Genomic DNA, 16,578 nt, shown 5'->3' with positions numbered 1-16,578 from the left:
ACTGGGATTTTCTAGCATGCAGACTAGATTCTCTTCCAACTAAGCCACAGCCTATTTGCATTGAAGTTTTCTATAAACAGGGAATCTGTTTATAGAATATAAACTATAAACTATGGGAATATAGTTTATATAATAAACTATAAACTATAAACTATGGGAATCTGCAGAAATGGTTTTTGTCGCCTTCTCCTTGTACCTGCCTCTCCCCACAAAACCCGCTGCTGAGACAATCATGTCTAAGAAACATGGAACACAAAATACTTCCTTCCCCTGCAGATACTATGCTTATAAAAGCAGTAACTTTTCAGAACAAAAAGGCATCTGTCCAGAACATGCTGGACCCATTAATATAATGTTGCCTCACCCACACTGAGAACCTGGCCAGCTTTCTATACTTTGGGGCCAGTTGCCAAAAAACCCAAGGCTGTTTTCCCTGTATCCTCTTTTTAAAGCAATACACTGTGGATGAATAGAAAATTGGCTTCCACTCCGGAGAAAACCACTAAGCCCCACTCCACAGTCCACACTACTGGCCTTAACTCCTGGTTCCACCCCATATCTGCTTGTGAGTTCATCACAGGCTCCATAAATAATCTAGAAATTTTTATTCCAAAGGGTTGATTTAAAGAACTGCCATCTCTGTTTAGCATATGTTTCATGTACAGTTTTGATGCTGCATTTTACTAATGTATTTAATGCATATCTTCCACCTATAGTTTTAATATTTTAATATTTGGGCCTTTTAAATGGTTTGATCAGATTCTGTGCTGCTATTATGCTGGGTATCCATATATTACAAGCTTCTATTCAACAGCTGCGGAAATTTCTCGATATTTGCCCCGTTTTATTTTTCTGCTGAGGTCCAGTTAGGTTTACTTGAGATTAAAAGCTAAGCAGGCACAGGAAACATAAACCGTTCTGAGTAGCAGGGAGAGATGGGAGGAGGGATTATTTTAAAATTCTCCAGAGCGCAGACTCCAGACTCTTTTATCTACAGTGGCAGCAGGGTCACATTAGAAACTGCTATTGCTAGGACTTCTCAGGTGAATTCTGAACCATTTCCCCCCCTCTGTCTGTTCTCATTCTTTTCAAGAGATATTCTCATAGATATTGTGCTGAGCGGTCCGGGGAAGACTGTTTCCTGAGAAGGGTAAGGCAATTCTACTCGTGTTCTTATTGGGTGTCTCTCTGTCAGTGTTCCTAGGGAAGGGGTTCTATGAGCACTGAAATGTCTTTTGACATGAATTTCCTCCGGGCATTAAAACTCAGCATGACCAGCTATATTTCCACATGTATCTTTCTGTGGATTAACTTCATGTAATATTTATTTTAAAAATCTGACTCTTGACTGTTCATTCGGCATTGGCTGCTACTTTCCACTTTAGGGTATTTTGTTGAACAGAAGTGTGACTGGAAAAATAGAGACACTTGAAAGTATTTATAAAATTGATATTATAATTAGAAAGCAACAGTTTCCCATTGGGGAGAAAAAATGGGGTATAAATATCTAAATAAAATAAATAAGAATATATGGAGAGGTTTAAATGTATAACATTATATTTAAAGCCCGTTATATTCGCCGAAGGGAAACCAGCTTATCTAACTAAGGCATCGACTTGAATATTATCCAAAGGACCTTAACCTTTCCCATTCTGTAAACAGTGAAATATATTATCCTTTTTTGTGGGAAAATCAATGAAAATGCCTACTTGGAATGAAAAGAACTGTATCTAAAAGCAACAAATGCAAAGTGGAATTGTCTTAAAATGGCAAGTGGTTCTGAAGCCAGAGAGGATGGCTATTCTTGGACATGACTCTTGATAGGTTTCAACAGATGCAGCTCCAGGAATGCAGCTGGGGAGGGGGGGGAGGAAAGGGAGCAGCTGACCCCTCACTTTGTCAAAGCGACGTCCTGGGATCACAGCTCAGCCTGGCATGTGGTGACACTGACGCTTCTAGCACACATGGCCTCTGTTCGCTCTTGACTATCCTTATCACCTAGCAGGAGCTGGGCTGGGGCAGTGGAAACCACTCTTCTGCAGGAGGAACTAGTCATTCCTTTCTATATTGGAAATGCTGCATACTGTGTTCTTTGACTTATACACCATTGTCAAGCAAATTAGGGAGCAAGCCTAAGCAGGTTTACCTAGAAGTACCATGTTATTCAATGGAGCTTACTCCCAGGAAATCACCCTTGAGATTGCAGCCTCATACCCTTAATTTGTCACAGGCAGCATACTTCCTTGGAGCTTATGCCTGCTTATACAGGGTGCAGATGTGCTGTGCACAACATACAGGATCTTGGTGGGAATTAAAAATCCCCTTGAACCCAATAAGAATTCCAAGTAAGTGAGATTAGGATCAAGCTTAATGGTTATCAATATATCCTCATTTCATTTTATTTGCACAACAACCCTGTGAAGTAGATTCATTTGACAGACATTCGGTGGGATCCAGCTAGCATTTTAGCTCAGTCTTATCTGGAACTGAGCAGGGATTTGATGTGAGACACTGGCTGGATATAACCAACTGTTTACTCGGTGAGAAGGTGCAGAACCGTAGTAAAATTGCCTTCTATGTATTTCCTCTGTTCTGTATTTCTTCTTATTCTGTTTCTCTTGCTGCTTGCAGTCATGCTTAAAAGTAATCTTTGGTGAGATGTTAACATCTGTGAATGGTTTTTACCTCCCCTTTCTAGCAAGCTCTTGGCTGTGATATTGTATTGCAGTCATGGCGCCTAAGAAGAAGAACGTCAAAAAGAACAAGGCGGATATCAATGAGTTGACAATCATCGTGGAAGACGGACCCCTCAGCAAATTGAATGGCTTGAATGGCCTTTTAGAAGGAGGAAATGGCTTCAGCTGTGTCTCGGCAGAGGTTTCCGATGCCCTCTACAGCCCCAATCTCTTGGACGGGTTATGCAGAATGAGGCTGGAAAACTTTCTCTGTGATTTAGTTATCGGAACCAAAACAAAGTCCTTCGATGTCCACAAAGTGGTGATGGCTTCATGTAGTAATTACTTCCATAACATCTTAAAGAAAGATCCATCTACTCAACGAGTGGATCTCAACGATGTGTCTCCATTGGGCCTAGCTACAGTCATCGCTTATGCCTATACCGGGAAGCTCACACTTTCATTGTACACTATAGGTAGCATTATTTCCACAGCCATTTACCTTCAGATCCATACCCTTGTGAAGATGTGCTGTGATTTCTTGATACAAGAAATCAATGTGGAGAATTGTACATACATTGCCAACATTGCCGAGACCTATGGACTGAAGAACTCCAAGGAAGCAGCACAGAAATTCATTAGAGAGAACTTCATCGAATTTTCTGAATCCGATCAGTTCTTAAAACTTAGTTTTGACCGGATCAATGAACTTCTTGCAGATGATGACTTGCAGTTGCCTTCTGAACTTGTTGCATTCCAGATTGCAATGAGATGGCTGGAATTTGACCAAAAACGAGCAAAATATGCTGCTGATCTGTTGAGCAACATTCGGTTTGGTACCATCTCTGCCCAAGACCTGGTGAACTTTGTTCAAACTGTGCCAAGAATGATGGAAGATAGTGAATGCCATCGACTTCTAGTGGATGCCATGAACTATCACTTACTCCCTTATCACCAGAATACGCTGCAGTCTAGAAGAACACGGATTCGTGGAGGATTACGAGTCCTAGTTACAGTTGGGGGACGCCCAGCTTTAACAGAGAAATCCCTTAGTAGAGACATCTTATACAGAGATCCTGACAATGGATGGAAGAGGCTTACTGAAATGCCAGCTAAAAGCTTCAACCAGTGTGTCACTGTGATGGATGGATTCCTCTATGTGGCAGGTGGTGAAGACCAAAATGATGCCAGGAATCAGGCTAAGCATGCAGTCAGCAATTTCTGCAGGTAACTGATTATTTATAGGAGTGGAGAGCAGCTCCAAAGAGAGACAGAGAGAAACTGATAAGGAACTGAACAAGTCAGGCAGAGGAACAAGCTCTTACCTATGACAGACAAATGCCATCTGAGCAATACAAAGTTTTTAAAAGAGGATGGAATTCTTGCAATTATGCAAAGTTTTAGAAGGAAAGTTGGGGGAAATTCACTTTATGCCAAAGATAACCATGTCTCAGAGCAGAACTACACGTTATTATTCCTTGTAGTTACTGATTATTTTATTATTCCTTATAGTTACTGATTATTTTTCCCAGTTTGCAACAGAATGCAGCTGCAGGGGCTGTAGGAGCAGATTGGCATGGCAGATGAGGCATTGTTTAACTCTTTTCCCTGGGCTCACAGAATCTTACCTACCCCAATTGCTTTTACCTGTTCTGAGTGAAAAAATAATAGTACCATTCATTTTCTCAGCAGAGATGAAAGCAGCTCAAGTCCCAGAACTCGTAACTTTTGCTGTGAAAATGGTTTGAGAAAGAGTTAAATAGTCTCCTTTCCCCCACCCCACCGCACAAGTCTCTTCCCTGAAACAGCAGCCCTTGTGGCTACATTCTCCTGCAAAAATAGTTAAAGAAACAACACAAGACTAGGTGGATAATGTGCTCTTCCTCGTCTTGTAAAACAAAGCAAGAATGTTTCTAACTTCTATTGATGAAGGGAGATATCTGAGTTGGCACAATGTGTTGAAATGGTGTTAGGTACAGCTTTGATTTGTTCATCTTTTTATCATTTTTGACCCAAAATTTAAAAAGTGTAACAGCTGCCCCTTGTTATAAATGCTCCCCCCAATACTATACAAGATCACAAGTATTTCATTATTACCCTAGCAAATGAGTAATGAACCTTTTTTTTTCTTTTGCTGTGACAACACCATTGCTAATTTTAAAAGAGCGCATCGCAAAAGCATGCACCATCTTTCATGCACAGTCACTGGCGGGCTTTCTTTACTTTTCTGTGATTGAACATCCATGCTCAGACTAAATTGCTGAGATTTGGACTAGGTCAGATTATTACATGATGAACTGTGTCAGTTTAAGAGACCCTCATACAATAAAAATATTACTTTATTGTTACACTCACAGAAAAGATACTGAAAACATAAATAGAAAAACTTTCTTTTCACCTATATATGAAATTTAGCTTTTTCTTGTTTTGAGGGCACATATTGTGAGACCCTAAACATTGCTTATCCTGAAATCTGGCTCTGGATATCTGTGCTGCCTTTGTATGTGTGGTGGAGTGGATGTGTGATAGCTCCACTAAATACTGCCCTGCTACTATTACAGACTAAAACAAGGCAGTGTACGGAGCACTGAAATGACAGTTTCCCAATTTCGTACTACCATTTAAAGGATTCATTTACCATAGTGGGGTACAATATAGGCCTATGGTGGGAAAACCTTGAATCGGGTATGCACATTGGGAGATTTTCTTGTGGTCACTTTCCCTTGTGGCCGAAGTCAGCTCAGATTAATTCGCCCTGTCCTATCCTTCCATATCAGTCTGGACATAAAAACTGGTCCTTCCCATTTCATATAAATACAAATACACAAAAGTGTAAGCGTACACTCTCTTTCACCAAATTGGTCTTCCCAATGGCTAGTGGTGAGGGCGAGGCTGATAGCGTCAGACAGCCTAAAAATGGCTCAGGGAAGGCAGAATGGGAAACGTCTGCTCAGGAAAGAAGTCAGTGAGATATTATGCAAGTAAGGAGCGAATGAAATAAGACACCGCTTTTCAAAAACTCATGCTGTTTTTCTTCCTCGTCCTCTTTTTACAGATTTTTTTCTGTATGGGTCACTTCAGATATCATGGGGGGGGGAAAGCATGTTCATGATTAACATGCACTTGATTAAATTATTTGGATCATGTGCTCCATCCTTCTTCTCCACACATTGTGGGCCAAGAGCAGGGCTTTTTTTCATCAGGAATGCGGTGGAACGGAGTTCTGGAACCTCTTGAAAATGGTCACATGGCTGGTGACCCCGCCCCCTGATCTCCAGACAGAGGGGAGTTTAGATTGCCCTCCACGCCGCCAAGCAGCGCAGAGGGCCATCTAAACTCCCCTCTGTCTGGAGATCAGGGGGCGGGGCCACCAGCCATGTGACCATTTTCCACCACCTCTTTTCCTAGAAAAAAAGCCCTGGCCAAAAGTGTAACTTAATCCTCCTGGTTCTTGGGAAAGAAACAAACCACAGTATGTTTGGGTGTCACAAAAATGTGGACTTGGCTAAAGGCATCCATCTTCGGTCTCTTGTGCACTACACAAGGGAAGAATGAGGGGAGAAGGATCACATAACCTCAATAACAACTCAGCTTTAACTCTGGCTAGTTTGTGATATCGGAACTGAGCTTGTATGCGTCATTGGAACATCTTGGGGGAGGACTGCTGACACATGGAACCACTAAGCATGCTCACTGTTACCAGAAAATTCATCAGAATTTGGGAGAGTACCCAAGTGTGAGTTGGCAATAGAGTTGCCAACTCTGGGTTGGGAAATTTCTGGAGATTTGGGAGTGGAGCTTGGAGATGGAGGTGTGGAGGGGAAAGACCTTAGCAGGGTATAATGCCGTACAGTCCACCCTCCAAAGAAACTGATTCCTCCCCCCCCCCCCAAGAAACTGATCTCTGTAGGCTGGAAGTCAATTGTAATTTCAGGAGATCTCCACTCTCCACCTGGAGGCTGGCAATCCTAGGACTAAGCTAGACAGACACACAGGGTTTAAAGAGTTGGGTCTGGGTTCCCCAACTCTTTAAGTTCCCTGCAGCTACACAGCAGCTTTGGGGAGTAGCTGTTAAAAATAAAGGAGACCCTAAATGGCCTCAGAATGCCTCCACAGGGGAACCTTCCCTGTTTTTTTCTGCTCCAGGTGGAGTATTCTATGCATGTGGAGCAATAAAAACGGGGCGGGGGGAGGGCTCCTTCTGTGCTATTGTGACAGGGGAGAATGGCTTGAGGGAGGAAGGAGGAACCCCCTTCTTCCCCCACAGAGGCATTCTGAGGCCATTTGGGCTCTCTTTCATTTTTTAACAGCCGTTTACTTTTTAACTGCTATACAGCTGTGGAAACCTGAGTTGGGGACCTAGACCCAACTGTTTAAAAACCTGCACATCTAGCTTGATCTTTAGTTGGCAATAATCTCACATGACAGTATTTTCCTCTCTCATATAAAAGAAGGGAAGAAAAAGCAAATGGTGTGGAGGGTGAGAGGCTATAAATGTGATGAATGGGCTTATTAGCAGGCCACTTTGGAAAGGGGATTGAGGGCCTTTCAAAATAGCTGTCTGGCAAAATGTCACAAGGAGGTCCATACAAAAATAATCATAACCAATATATCTCATTTTCAACTTGTCCACATATGAGGGTACTTAAATCTGTATAGTATGGAGCTGTGAACAGACAAGATCTTTCTACAACTTGAAAAACACCTCAAGTTTGCAGAAAATCTGAAAACTAAAATACATACATACCACTGGGGGGGTGTTAAAAAACAAATTGATAAAAGAAGCATCTGTAGCTTTAATAAATTGATGCCTTCAGTGAGTGTTGCTAGGCAACCACAAGTTTTGCCAGCATTCCAGCTTAGTTTCTGTCAAAAACAGGCAAGGGAGATGCAGGACCCTTTCTGGGACTTTTTTGGCCTTTGAGAGAGGATTCATTAGAGTCAAGTGGGGCAGCAACCACTAAGTGGCTTGCTGCCACTCAACTGCATGACTTATACAGGCCCAGATAACTATTACTACTCAACAGTAGCCACTCCTCCCCAAACCAGTGTAGCATAGTGGTTAGAATTTCAGACTAGGATTTGGGAAGCCCAGCTTCAAATCACCACGGAAGCTTGCTGGATGACCTTAGGCCAGTCACACACTAACAGCCTAACATACCTCACATGCTTGCTGTGAGAATAAAAGGGAGGAAAGGAAAACGATGTAGGTCCCTTTGGGGAGAAGGGTGGAATATAAATGAAGTAAATAAATAATAAATATAGCTGAAGTTGGGGAAGAGAGATAAAATGGGTGGATGGGAAGAAGAAAAGGAAGCAGGGGGGAGTGAGGATATGGGGGCTTCCAATAGGAGGGAAAGAAGAAATGGTGTAGGATGGAGATACAGGGGAAAGTGAAGTGCCCCCCACCCACAAGTCTTTCTGCGTTCCTCACCACCCAGTGACCAGAACCATGTAGAGTTTTCTCAGGGAGAGGTTGTCAGGGGAGGGAAGGAGGAAAAGCAGAAGACAAATATAAGATGACTCGTGTGTGGGAAAGAGGGAAGGAAACAGGGAAAGGGGGCTGTGGGGGCTTTCAGGGAAGGGAAATAGTGATGGAGGGGAAAATGAGATGCCCCCCACAAATCCTTGCTCATCTCCCACTTGTGATAGATAATAACAATAGCAGAAATTAGATCATAGGAGCTATAGATAGCTTCACTCTCCTCAGCCCAGCAGCACAATTTAATTTCTTGATATATTACTGTAGGCCAATGTGTTAACCACTCCTTTTGTCAAAAGTGCCAAGGGAATCAGGTTGTACGTCTTTAAAATAAATGAATAAATCCAAACATAATGCTAACAATAAATCCAAACATCATAACAACATAGGGTAGAGTTTCCATTCAGAAAAGTAAGTATGCAGGCCGCATGTAGATTACTACATTGTTTGTTTATTGCATGTTCATCCTATCAGTGGAGTGGGGTTCCCTCCCTCGCCTCTCCCATCGTCACCCCAAATTCCCCCCTGAAATGCAGCTTCTGGGGACAAGAGAACCTCCTGAACAGCATGAAGGGGGAATCACAGTTCTGCACTGGGAGAGGGATTTGCAAAATTCACACCCCCATCCTTGAGCAGAAATTTTCTCTCAGATTCAACCCTGCATCTTGATACTAGTGTGTGCACCTCTTTTTCTGTATATGGTGCAGCTGAAGTTGGATGATCCATCTGGTGGTGGCTTCCCAACACAGGCACAGGCAGTAAACTACATTGTGTCTATGATCCAACACCTGTGATACAATCCACATTGTTTGCTTTCTCCCTCATGGAAAAGTTATTTATGTACAGCAGCTCCTAGTTGGAGATCTAATATAACTGAGAAAGTGTGTGCTTAGCAACTCCTTTGCTAAGAACGTTTCTTCCTCTCCTCCAAGTACTTGCCAGAAATAGAGATGCTAGAGGAGTAAGTTCCATACATGGTGGCCAGCTTTAGTAGGATAATAACTCAGCAGAAGTTGCATGGGATGAGATAAATATTGACTGTGATACAGGCTGGTAGTTTTGCATTGGCTATACAAGATCTACTGCCTTCTTCTTATGTCTAGTATCAAGACAGGGTGTTTTGTGCAGCAGGGTCATGACAACATATGAAGCCGCCTTATACTGCACCAGATAACTGGCCTCTCAAGGTGGAAGTGGCTCTCTTGGGTCTCAGATTAACATCTCCTACTCCCTGAAAATTTATAAACTGGAGATGCTGGAGACCGAACCTGGTATTCTCTGCATGCAAGGCAGATGTTGTGCTGCTAAGCCTGGCCCCTTCCCTATCTTGGAAACAATCTTCATGTGGTTTTTGAATATTTTATAGATACAGTATAAGAAAACATAAGCAAATATTTGGTAGTCATGGTTGACGCAGGTGAAAATTTATTTTAAATGGCCATATCCAGAATGATTTCTAAATTTTAATACACTTTTGACCTGCTTTGGGCTTCAGATTTAAGTAAAAGGCACCCTGTAATTCCCAAAACGACTCAGAGGCTCAAACTACTCAAATACTCCTTTTTACATAAAAAAGTAACCATGAGGCTGGAGCTGTGCTGTTTAACCCTTTTCCCCTCTGCAGTTTCCAAAACAGAAGTCACTATGTCCACAATATCCCAGGTGCTTCTAGCTCCCTGGCTCTAGATTTCACTTCTTCCACCAAAACTGTTATTAGCTGTAGTAACAGATAAAGACATGTGTCTTTTTGCTCAACTATATGGTTACCTCCCCTATCCCTGATCAAAACTGTCCATACTGTTTTTTAACATTAAAGTAAATGTCAGAAGATAGTATCATGGATCTCTTTTCTTATATATGCTTTGGTCAGAGTTATATTCTGGATAGCGTTTGATGTGTAGATCTCCTCTATTGGTTCAATTAAATTATCCCAGAAAGCATCCCACCTTGGGATCTGGAACATAATGTTTGTTGATAATTCTGATTTTATTGTGTTTTAAATGTTTTTTAATATATATTGCTGTAACCCACCCTGACCCACTTGAGGGGAGGGCAGGCTAGAAATCAAAATCAAAATCAAAATCAAAATCAAAATCATCATCATCATCATCATCATCATCATCAATTCAACGCACTTAAAATAGTGGTGTATCTCTAACATCTGGGTGGCAAATCCCTGAATCTCTTTTGGTGACCACAAAAGGTAACTCAGGGTTTGGCCCCCAGTTTCCTCACCCCCCCCCACTTTGCTTTCTTCATCATTTCACTCCAGATAACATCTTTGCAACAGAAAAATAAAGCAGTAGTTAGTTCAGTTCTACCAAAAGAGAATGTGTTCCTATGTTGCAAGATTTGGTCAGAATGCTAGAATACTGGGTTAGCAAGGAGTACCTGCTCTGCCCCTTAACATTTTTGTTTCTAATAGACTAGCCATTATTTACATCCACTCAATGAAAACTAGTGTCGAATAGAAGCTAAGATCATGCCACTAGTATGAAGTCTTTTAGTAACCTTATGCAAGCTACTTCACCATATCTCAGCTTCTACAATATGAGGTTTATAATACTGACCTGCCTTAAAGATTTTGTATAAGGATTACTGATACGATATATGTGAAGTGTTGTGAATACTCTCAAGTGCTGTAGAAATGCTATGTATGAACATGACAAAAGGGGAAATAGGGGCTTGAACTTGCTTTGCTTAATTTCTCATCAAATGTCTTACTTTGTGCTCTCAGAATTCTCAAAATGTTATAATTAGAAGCTGGCTGTTTTAATATTCAATAGAGTTTATTAAAGAAGGGGCATCAAAAGTATAAGAGCTGTAAATCCAGTATGAAACAAATAATGACGGGAGTGAAATACAAATTATATATTTATGTAATGTATGAATTAAAGAAGCTGTAGCCGAAACTCAACACAAAGAAGTATGCTTAAGCCCATTGAAATAAATGAGCCTAGTTCTGTGTTGAAATTTGGCTTCAGAATATAGAGAATATGGTTGTTTATTTCATCTATATCCCACCTCCACTCCACAAGGTGAATTACATGAGGACGCTCAAGTGACAGGAGAAGCAATGTTAGCCAGGAAGCATAGTTTGAATTTCACCTCTCTCTACAAAGCTGGCAAAGATCGCTCCTCAGAGGGTTTGTTAATTTCCTCTTTTGTTTCCCCAAAGGCTCTGTCAATTATTAACAAACCCTCTGAGGAATGATCTTTGTCGGCTCTGTAGAGAGGTGAACTTAACAAGCCCTCTGAGGAGGTGAAATTCAAACTACACTTCCCAGCTAACATTGCCTTGAGCATCCTAGTGTAATTTGTCTCATGGAGTTTAGCTCTGAGACCTGCTTAGTTTCAGTAAGGGTGCTATATCACATCTTATGCTCTCTACTAGAGATGGGCACAAACCGAAATACAAACCAGCATGTGCTTAATATTCAATAGAGCACGAACCAGGCCGGTTCGTGGTTCGCAAACTGCAGTTTGTCAGATCCTATTTCTGACAAACCGCCATGAACTTTAGGCTGGTTTGTTTGGTTTATTTTTTGGTTCGTGACTGTAGACAGCCTGGTTCCAATCAATCAGTTTCCTAGGCAACAGGGGATGGACTTCCTGCAGACCTTCTGCTGACCTGGAAGTGACCTTCTGCTGGCCAGGAAGTGACCTTCTGCTGACTCGGAAGTGGTGGTTTTCTGACCCGGGTGTGTTGTTTTCATGAACCAAACGAACTGGTTCACGAACCAGAGGCAGGTTCATGAAAGTTTGTGGTTCATGGTTCGTGAAATTTGACGAACCACGAACCGCATGGTTCAGTTTTTTTCCGGTTTGTGCCCATCTCTACTCTCTACCCATGGCCTGGTTTTACAGTGTGTGTCAAAAGGAAAATTTTATGCTGCTGTGGAGAAAAAGTTAATATTGATTACAGAAAGACATCATGGTGGAGTGATGGGAGCAAATGAGATACACAGCAATATTCTTCTAATATTGTTTTATTTATTTCAAACATTCATATTCCATACTCTCATCTAAAAGTCATCATTTAACTAGCAGAAACAATTTAAGGAGTAAAAGTGATAATTTGTAAAAAAAAAAAAGACAAAGAAGAAGAAGCTAATAAAATAAAATCAGTAGCATAAACTGAGAGGGAAAGCCACAGCAAAACCCAAAGAAATATAAAACAGAATTAAAAAACCAGGAAAACAACCAGTATACACACAGCAGCAATTACAATCAATATAAGAACAGAAACTAATCAGGGCAGATAATGTAAAGTCAGCCATCAACAATCCATAAAAGCCTGTGTGCAATCAAAATGTATCCTGGTGCCTAAAACTCAACAGGCTTGACACCAAGCAAAGAGCTGCGGAAAGAGAAGGTGCAACCACTAGCAGAGCTCTGTCTCGAGTAGCTATCCTTTGCCTCAAAAGATATTATTAAGCTTATTCATGCAACACATGTGATGTTAGACTGGCTAGAAACTGTATTGTGATTTGAAGATTCCATTATTCTGATATTCAGTGTTTGGGCTGCTAGTTCTTCTTGCAGTGTTGGCATCACACTTATGCCATGCTGCCACCAAAGGCATTACAGCAGGTACAGGGCGTTGGAGGTGTGAAGGTGTTTCAAAAAGTTAAGTTTGTTTACCTTGGTTAGATGTGTATTAATCTCAGTGGCTGCAAAGCTGTTTTTGTCCTGCCTTCTTTCTGGGGAACACAGGGTGGCACACATGATTTTGCCCTCTTCCATTTTAATGTTATAGCCATTCTATGAGATAGGTTAGGCTGACTGATGTTCACTAGTCCAAGCTCATGTCTGCATGCCTAGTCCAACATTTTACAAACTTTTATTTGTTTGTTGGTTTGTTGGTTTATTGTCTGCCTTTCTCACTGAGATCCAAGGCAGATTACAACAGTGCAAGTGGAAATACAATAGAATTGACAACTAGGACATTCACTGGGCAAAGTGTAATAGCAAAGAACAGTTAGGACTTTCAGAGAAACAGATACAATAGGAAATGGTAGCAGAAAATTTTTTAAACAAGCATAAAGTCAAGCATAAAGATGAAATCTATCTAAAACAAAGTGTAACTAATTTCCATGGTATGTGGAAATTTGCTAGTAGGCATATATCCACAGCAGCAGACAGTACCCAAAAGTGAAGTTTTCAGTTCTCGTCCCTACCAAGGCATCGTGATCTATGTGAGGTATTTCTTATAACACAGCCCTGCAATTTGGGTAGAAAGCCCTCCTGAAAAATTCAGTTTTGAATTATTGAATAATGCCTGTACTAGCAGCAATGCCTTTGGTGTAAGAATGTAAGTATGTAAATTAGACATAATAAATGCATAGAAGTGCATATTGCTTAGTTTTATAACTGCAAACTGTTTCTCAAGGTACAAAACATCCTTTTCCAGTTTTTGTGTCCATGTTAACTGACATGATCCACTTCGTGTGGATGGTTCTGTGTCTCTCCACTTCTATTTATTACGTTGCTCTGGAGCAGTCGATTAATTTCCTGTATTTTGCATATCACTTTGGTTTCCTTGGGATCACCCTATTGGCTGTCATACCTCCATGTCAAAGATAAAAAACTGTGAGTCACAGTTATATTTGGAATGGCCCAAGCAATTGTTTCATAATGATAATCATTTCATAATCATATAGGAAGATCATCAAGATAATCTTTGGGAGCCTTTTTTCGGGAAAGAGCTAGCACAAAGTGGCAGATGCAGCAACATGAACCTTGTAGCCGAATGTAATGAGTCATCATTTGTTTGTGTTTCCTGTTAACTCTTTCAGATATGACCCTCGCTTCAACACGTGGATTCATCTGGCGAATATGAATCAAAAGCGCACCCATTTCAGTCTGAATGTGTTCAATGGCCTCCTTTTTGCTGTCGGTGGCCGCAACTCCGAAGGGTGTCTCTCTTCTGTTGAATGTTATGTCCCTGCAATTAACCAGTGGCAAATGAAGACCCCACTGGAGGTAGCTAGGTGCTGCCATGCTAGTGCTGTAATAGATGGTAGAATCCTGGTCACTGGAGGGTACATAAATAATGCGTATTCTCGCTCTGTCTGCATGTACGACCCTGCCAATGACAGCTGGCAGGATAAGCCCAGCCTAAGCACACCAAGAGGATGGCATTGTGCCGCTTCTCTTGGGGAAAAGGTCTATGTCATGGGGGGGTCTCAACTGGGAGGGCGAGGTGAAAGAGTTGACGTTCTTCCTGTTGAGTGTTTCAGTCCTTATCCCGGCCAGTGGAATTATGCCTCTCCACTTCCAACTGGTGTGAGCACTGCTGGTGCCTCCATCCTTAGTGGGAAGATTTACTTGGTTGGAGGCTGGAATGAAATAGAGAAGAAATACAAGAAATGCATTCAGTGTTACAACCCTGATCTAAATGAATGGACCGAAGAGGATGAACTCCCTGAAGCCACTGTTGGAGTCTCTTGCTGTACCATTGCCATGCCTAACGCTAAGACCAGGGAGTCCCGAGCTAGCTCCGTCTCTTCAGTACCAGTCAGTATTTAAGTATTTAAAAATTTAAGTATAGAAGAGCTAGATCAATTTTTTTAATGTTTACTATGCCCAGCTGTTTTCTAATCCCTTTAAAGCACCTTATTTGCCTGCTGGAAAGGGTGGAGGAAACACCATTTGTGTGCCAATATTAGGTGTCAATTTCAACTTTGCAAAACTTGCCAGTTTTCCTGGTATTTAAAATACATGGTATGACCTAAGGAATTTAAAGGTGATGGATTTGTTTAGTGATACAAGTCCTTGACAGCCTGACAATCAGGGCATAAGAAGTCAGTAAAATAAATCCAAAGTATATATTTATAAATATAATGCTGTATAAAATGAAAATTATCCGTTTTGCTACATTTCTACACGTTTCATGTGTAAAAATGCATAAATCACACTGGTTACTTTACTTGTGCAAATACTAAAGCATTTATACTAGATTATCTTCCTTCTACAATTGCCATGCATAGGTCAGATATGCAACACCTATAAAAGGTCATTGTTCTGTCTAGGATTATTCTAGACACCATCTGGCTTTCCCCTAGAGATCATATTCCAATTTGGAATGACGTAAAAAAGAAACATTACTTCCAGCATAAGAAATCCTACTGAGCTACTGAAGCCAGTAAAGTTGAAAGATTTTTTTCTTCAATAAGCTGTTGAAAAATACTTCATTTTAAGTGTTTATGAAGGCCTTTTAAAACCTTTTTTCTAAAAACCAAACATCGCCCTAAATAATTCTATAACTTCTCTCTATTTCTTTCTCTTCAGGTACAACAAACATGTCCACTAAATGCATCATCTTCATTATACAGTCTTGAGTCCAGTAGTACCTTTAAGACTAATGAACTTTATTGTAGCATAAGCTTTCGAGAACCACAGTTCTCTTTGTCAGATGCATGGAGGGTATGAAGAAACTGGCCAGAAATATATAGGTGGTGAGGGGGGGGGGGAGTAGATGCAAATCAGTTGCAAAAGTCATGAAAGAGGTGGAGTGCACAGTTCAGGCTGGGTGTGACTGTGATCCTCTGGATCTATGAGTCAGTGTTGTAGACTCACATAAACACACCAGAGGTAATTTCTTAGCTAGCCTTTTGGAAAATTACGTGCTGCCCACATCACATTTGTCTCAGCTATTCCGTCCATGTACAGCCCACACAAGTTACAGGATGAGAGCTTAAATTAAGAGCACACAAAGTGCACATCTCTAATCAATAACCTGTGAAGCAGTCCTCAGTCTTGCCAGAATAACATACCCTGAACTTTTATCATCACTTGATTAGCAGAGTATCTCAAAAACATGCAAGCATAGCATGAATGTATCTATGAAAGAGCAAAGGAACAGCAGCCAGCCTTCTGATCTGTATTTAGCCCTCTTTGGTTTTCATATTTTTAAAATAAAAAACTGAGCCCCCTTCTTCATGGGTTATGAATGGTTTCACTTGCTCCTAAACTCACCGTGCTTGTGGCAAATAACAGAAGGTAGTCCAGACTGCCAGATACAGCAAGGAGAAAGGCAATGCCCAGTTGAAGAACTGGATCAAAGGCAGGGCTTTTTTTCAGCTGAAACACAGTGGAACAAAGTTCCGTAACCTCTTGAAAATGGTCACATGGCTGGTGGCCCCGCCCCCTGATCTCCAGACAGAGGGGAGTTTAGATTGCCCTCCGTGCATGGAGGGCAATCTAAACTCCCCTCTGTCTGGAGATCAGGGGGCGGGGCCACCAGCCATGTGACCATTTTCTCCGAGGGCAACCCACTGAGTTCCACCACCTCTTTTCTCAGAAAAAAAGCCCTGATCAAAGGTACAAAGAGCAGCTCTTCCAAGAGCCACAGTGCAAATGTGTGAAACACACAGCATCCTGCATTGGTTTTCTGTCATGCCATACTTCTGACGAGGA

At 41.3% G+C, this 16,578-nt stretch overlaps 1 protein-coding gene across 2 annotated transcripts; it reads left to right on the top strand.

Annotated features, from left to right (window-relative positions):
• The first annotated feature begins 1,003 nt into the window (after window positions 1–1,003).
• On the top strand, window positions 1,004–16,261 carry KLHL31 (kelch like family member 31). Of its 2 annotated transcripts, none has more exons than XM_054987032.1 (3): window positions 1,004–1,043; window positions 2,699–3,902; window positions 13,956–16,261. In XM_054987032.1, exons 2-3 carry the CDS (start codon window positions 2,731–2,733, stop codon window positions 14,686–14,688), a joined length of 1,905 nt encoding a protein of 634 aa, XP_054843007.1. In that variant the 5' UTR covers window positions 1,004–1,043; window positions 2,699–2,730; the 3' UTR covers window positions 14,689–16,261. The 2 variants fall into 2 exon arrangements, with proteins under 2 accessions (XP_054843007.1, XP_054842997.1); XM_054987022.1 differs by having other exon boundaries at window positions 1,004–1,150.
• The last annotated feature ends 317 nt before the right edge of the window (window positions 16,262–16,578 follow it).

Source organism: Eublepharis macularius, chromosome 1 (genome assembly GCF_028583425.1).
Source record: "Eublepharis macularius isolate TG4126 chromosome 1, MPM_Emac_v1.0, whole genome shotgun sequence".
NCBI classification, from domain to species: domain Eukaryota; kingdom Metazoa; phylum Chordata; class Lepidosauria; order Squamata; family Eublepharidae; genus Eublepharis; species Eublepharis macularius.
The sequence above is the reverse complement of the archived record's forward strand: the minus strand, read 5'-3'. Positions and strand labels throughout refer to the sequence as shown.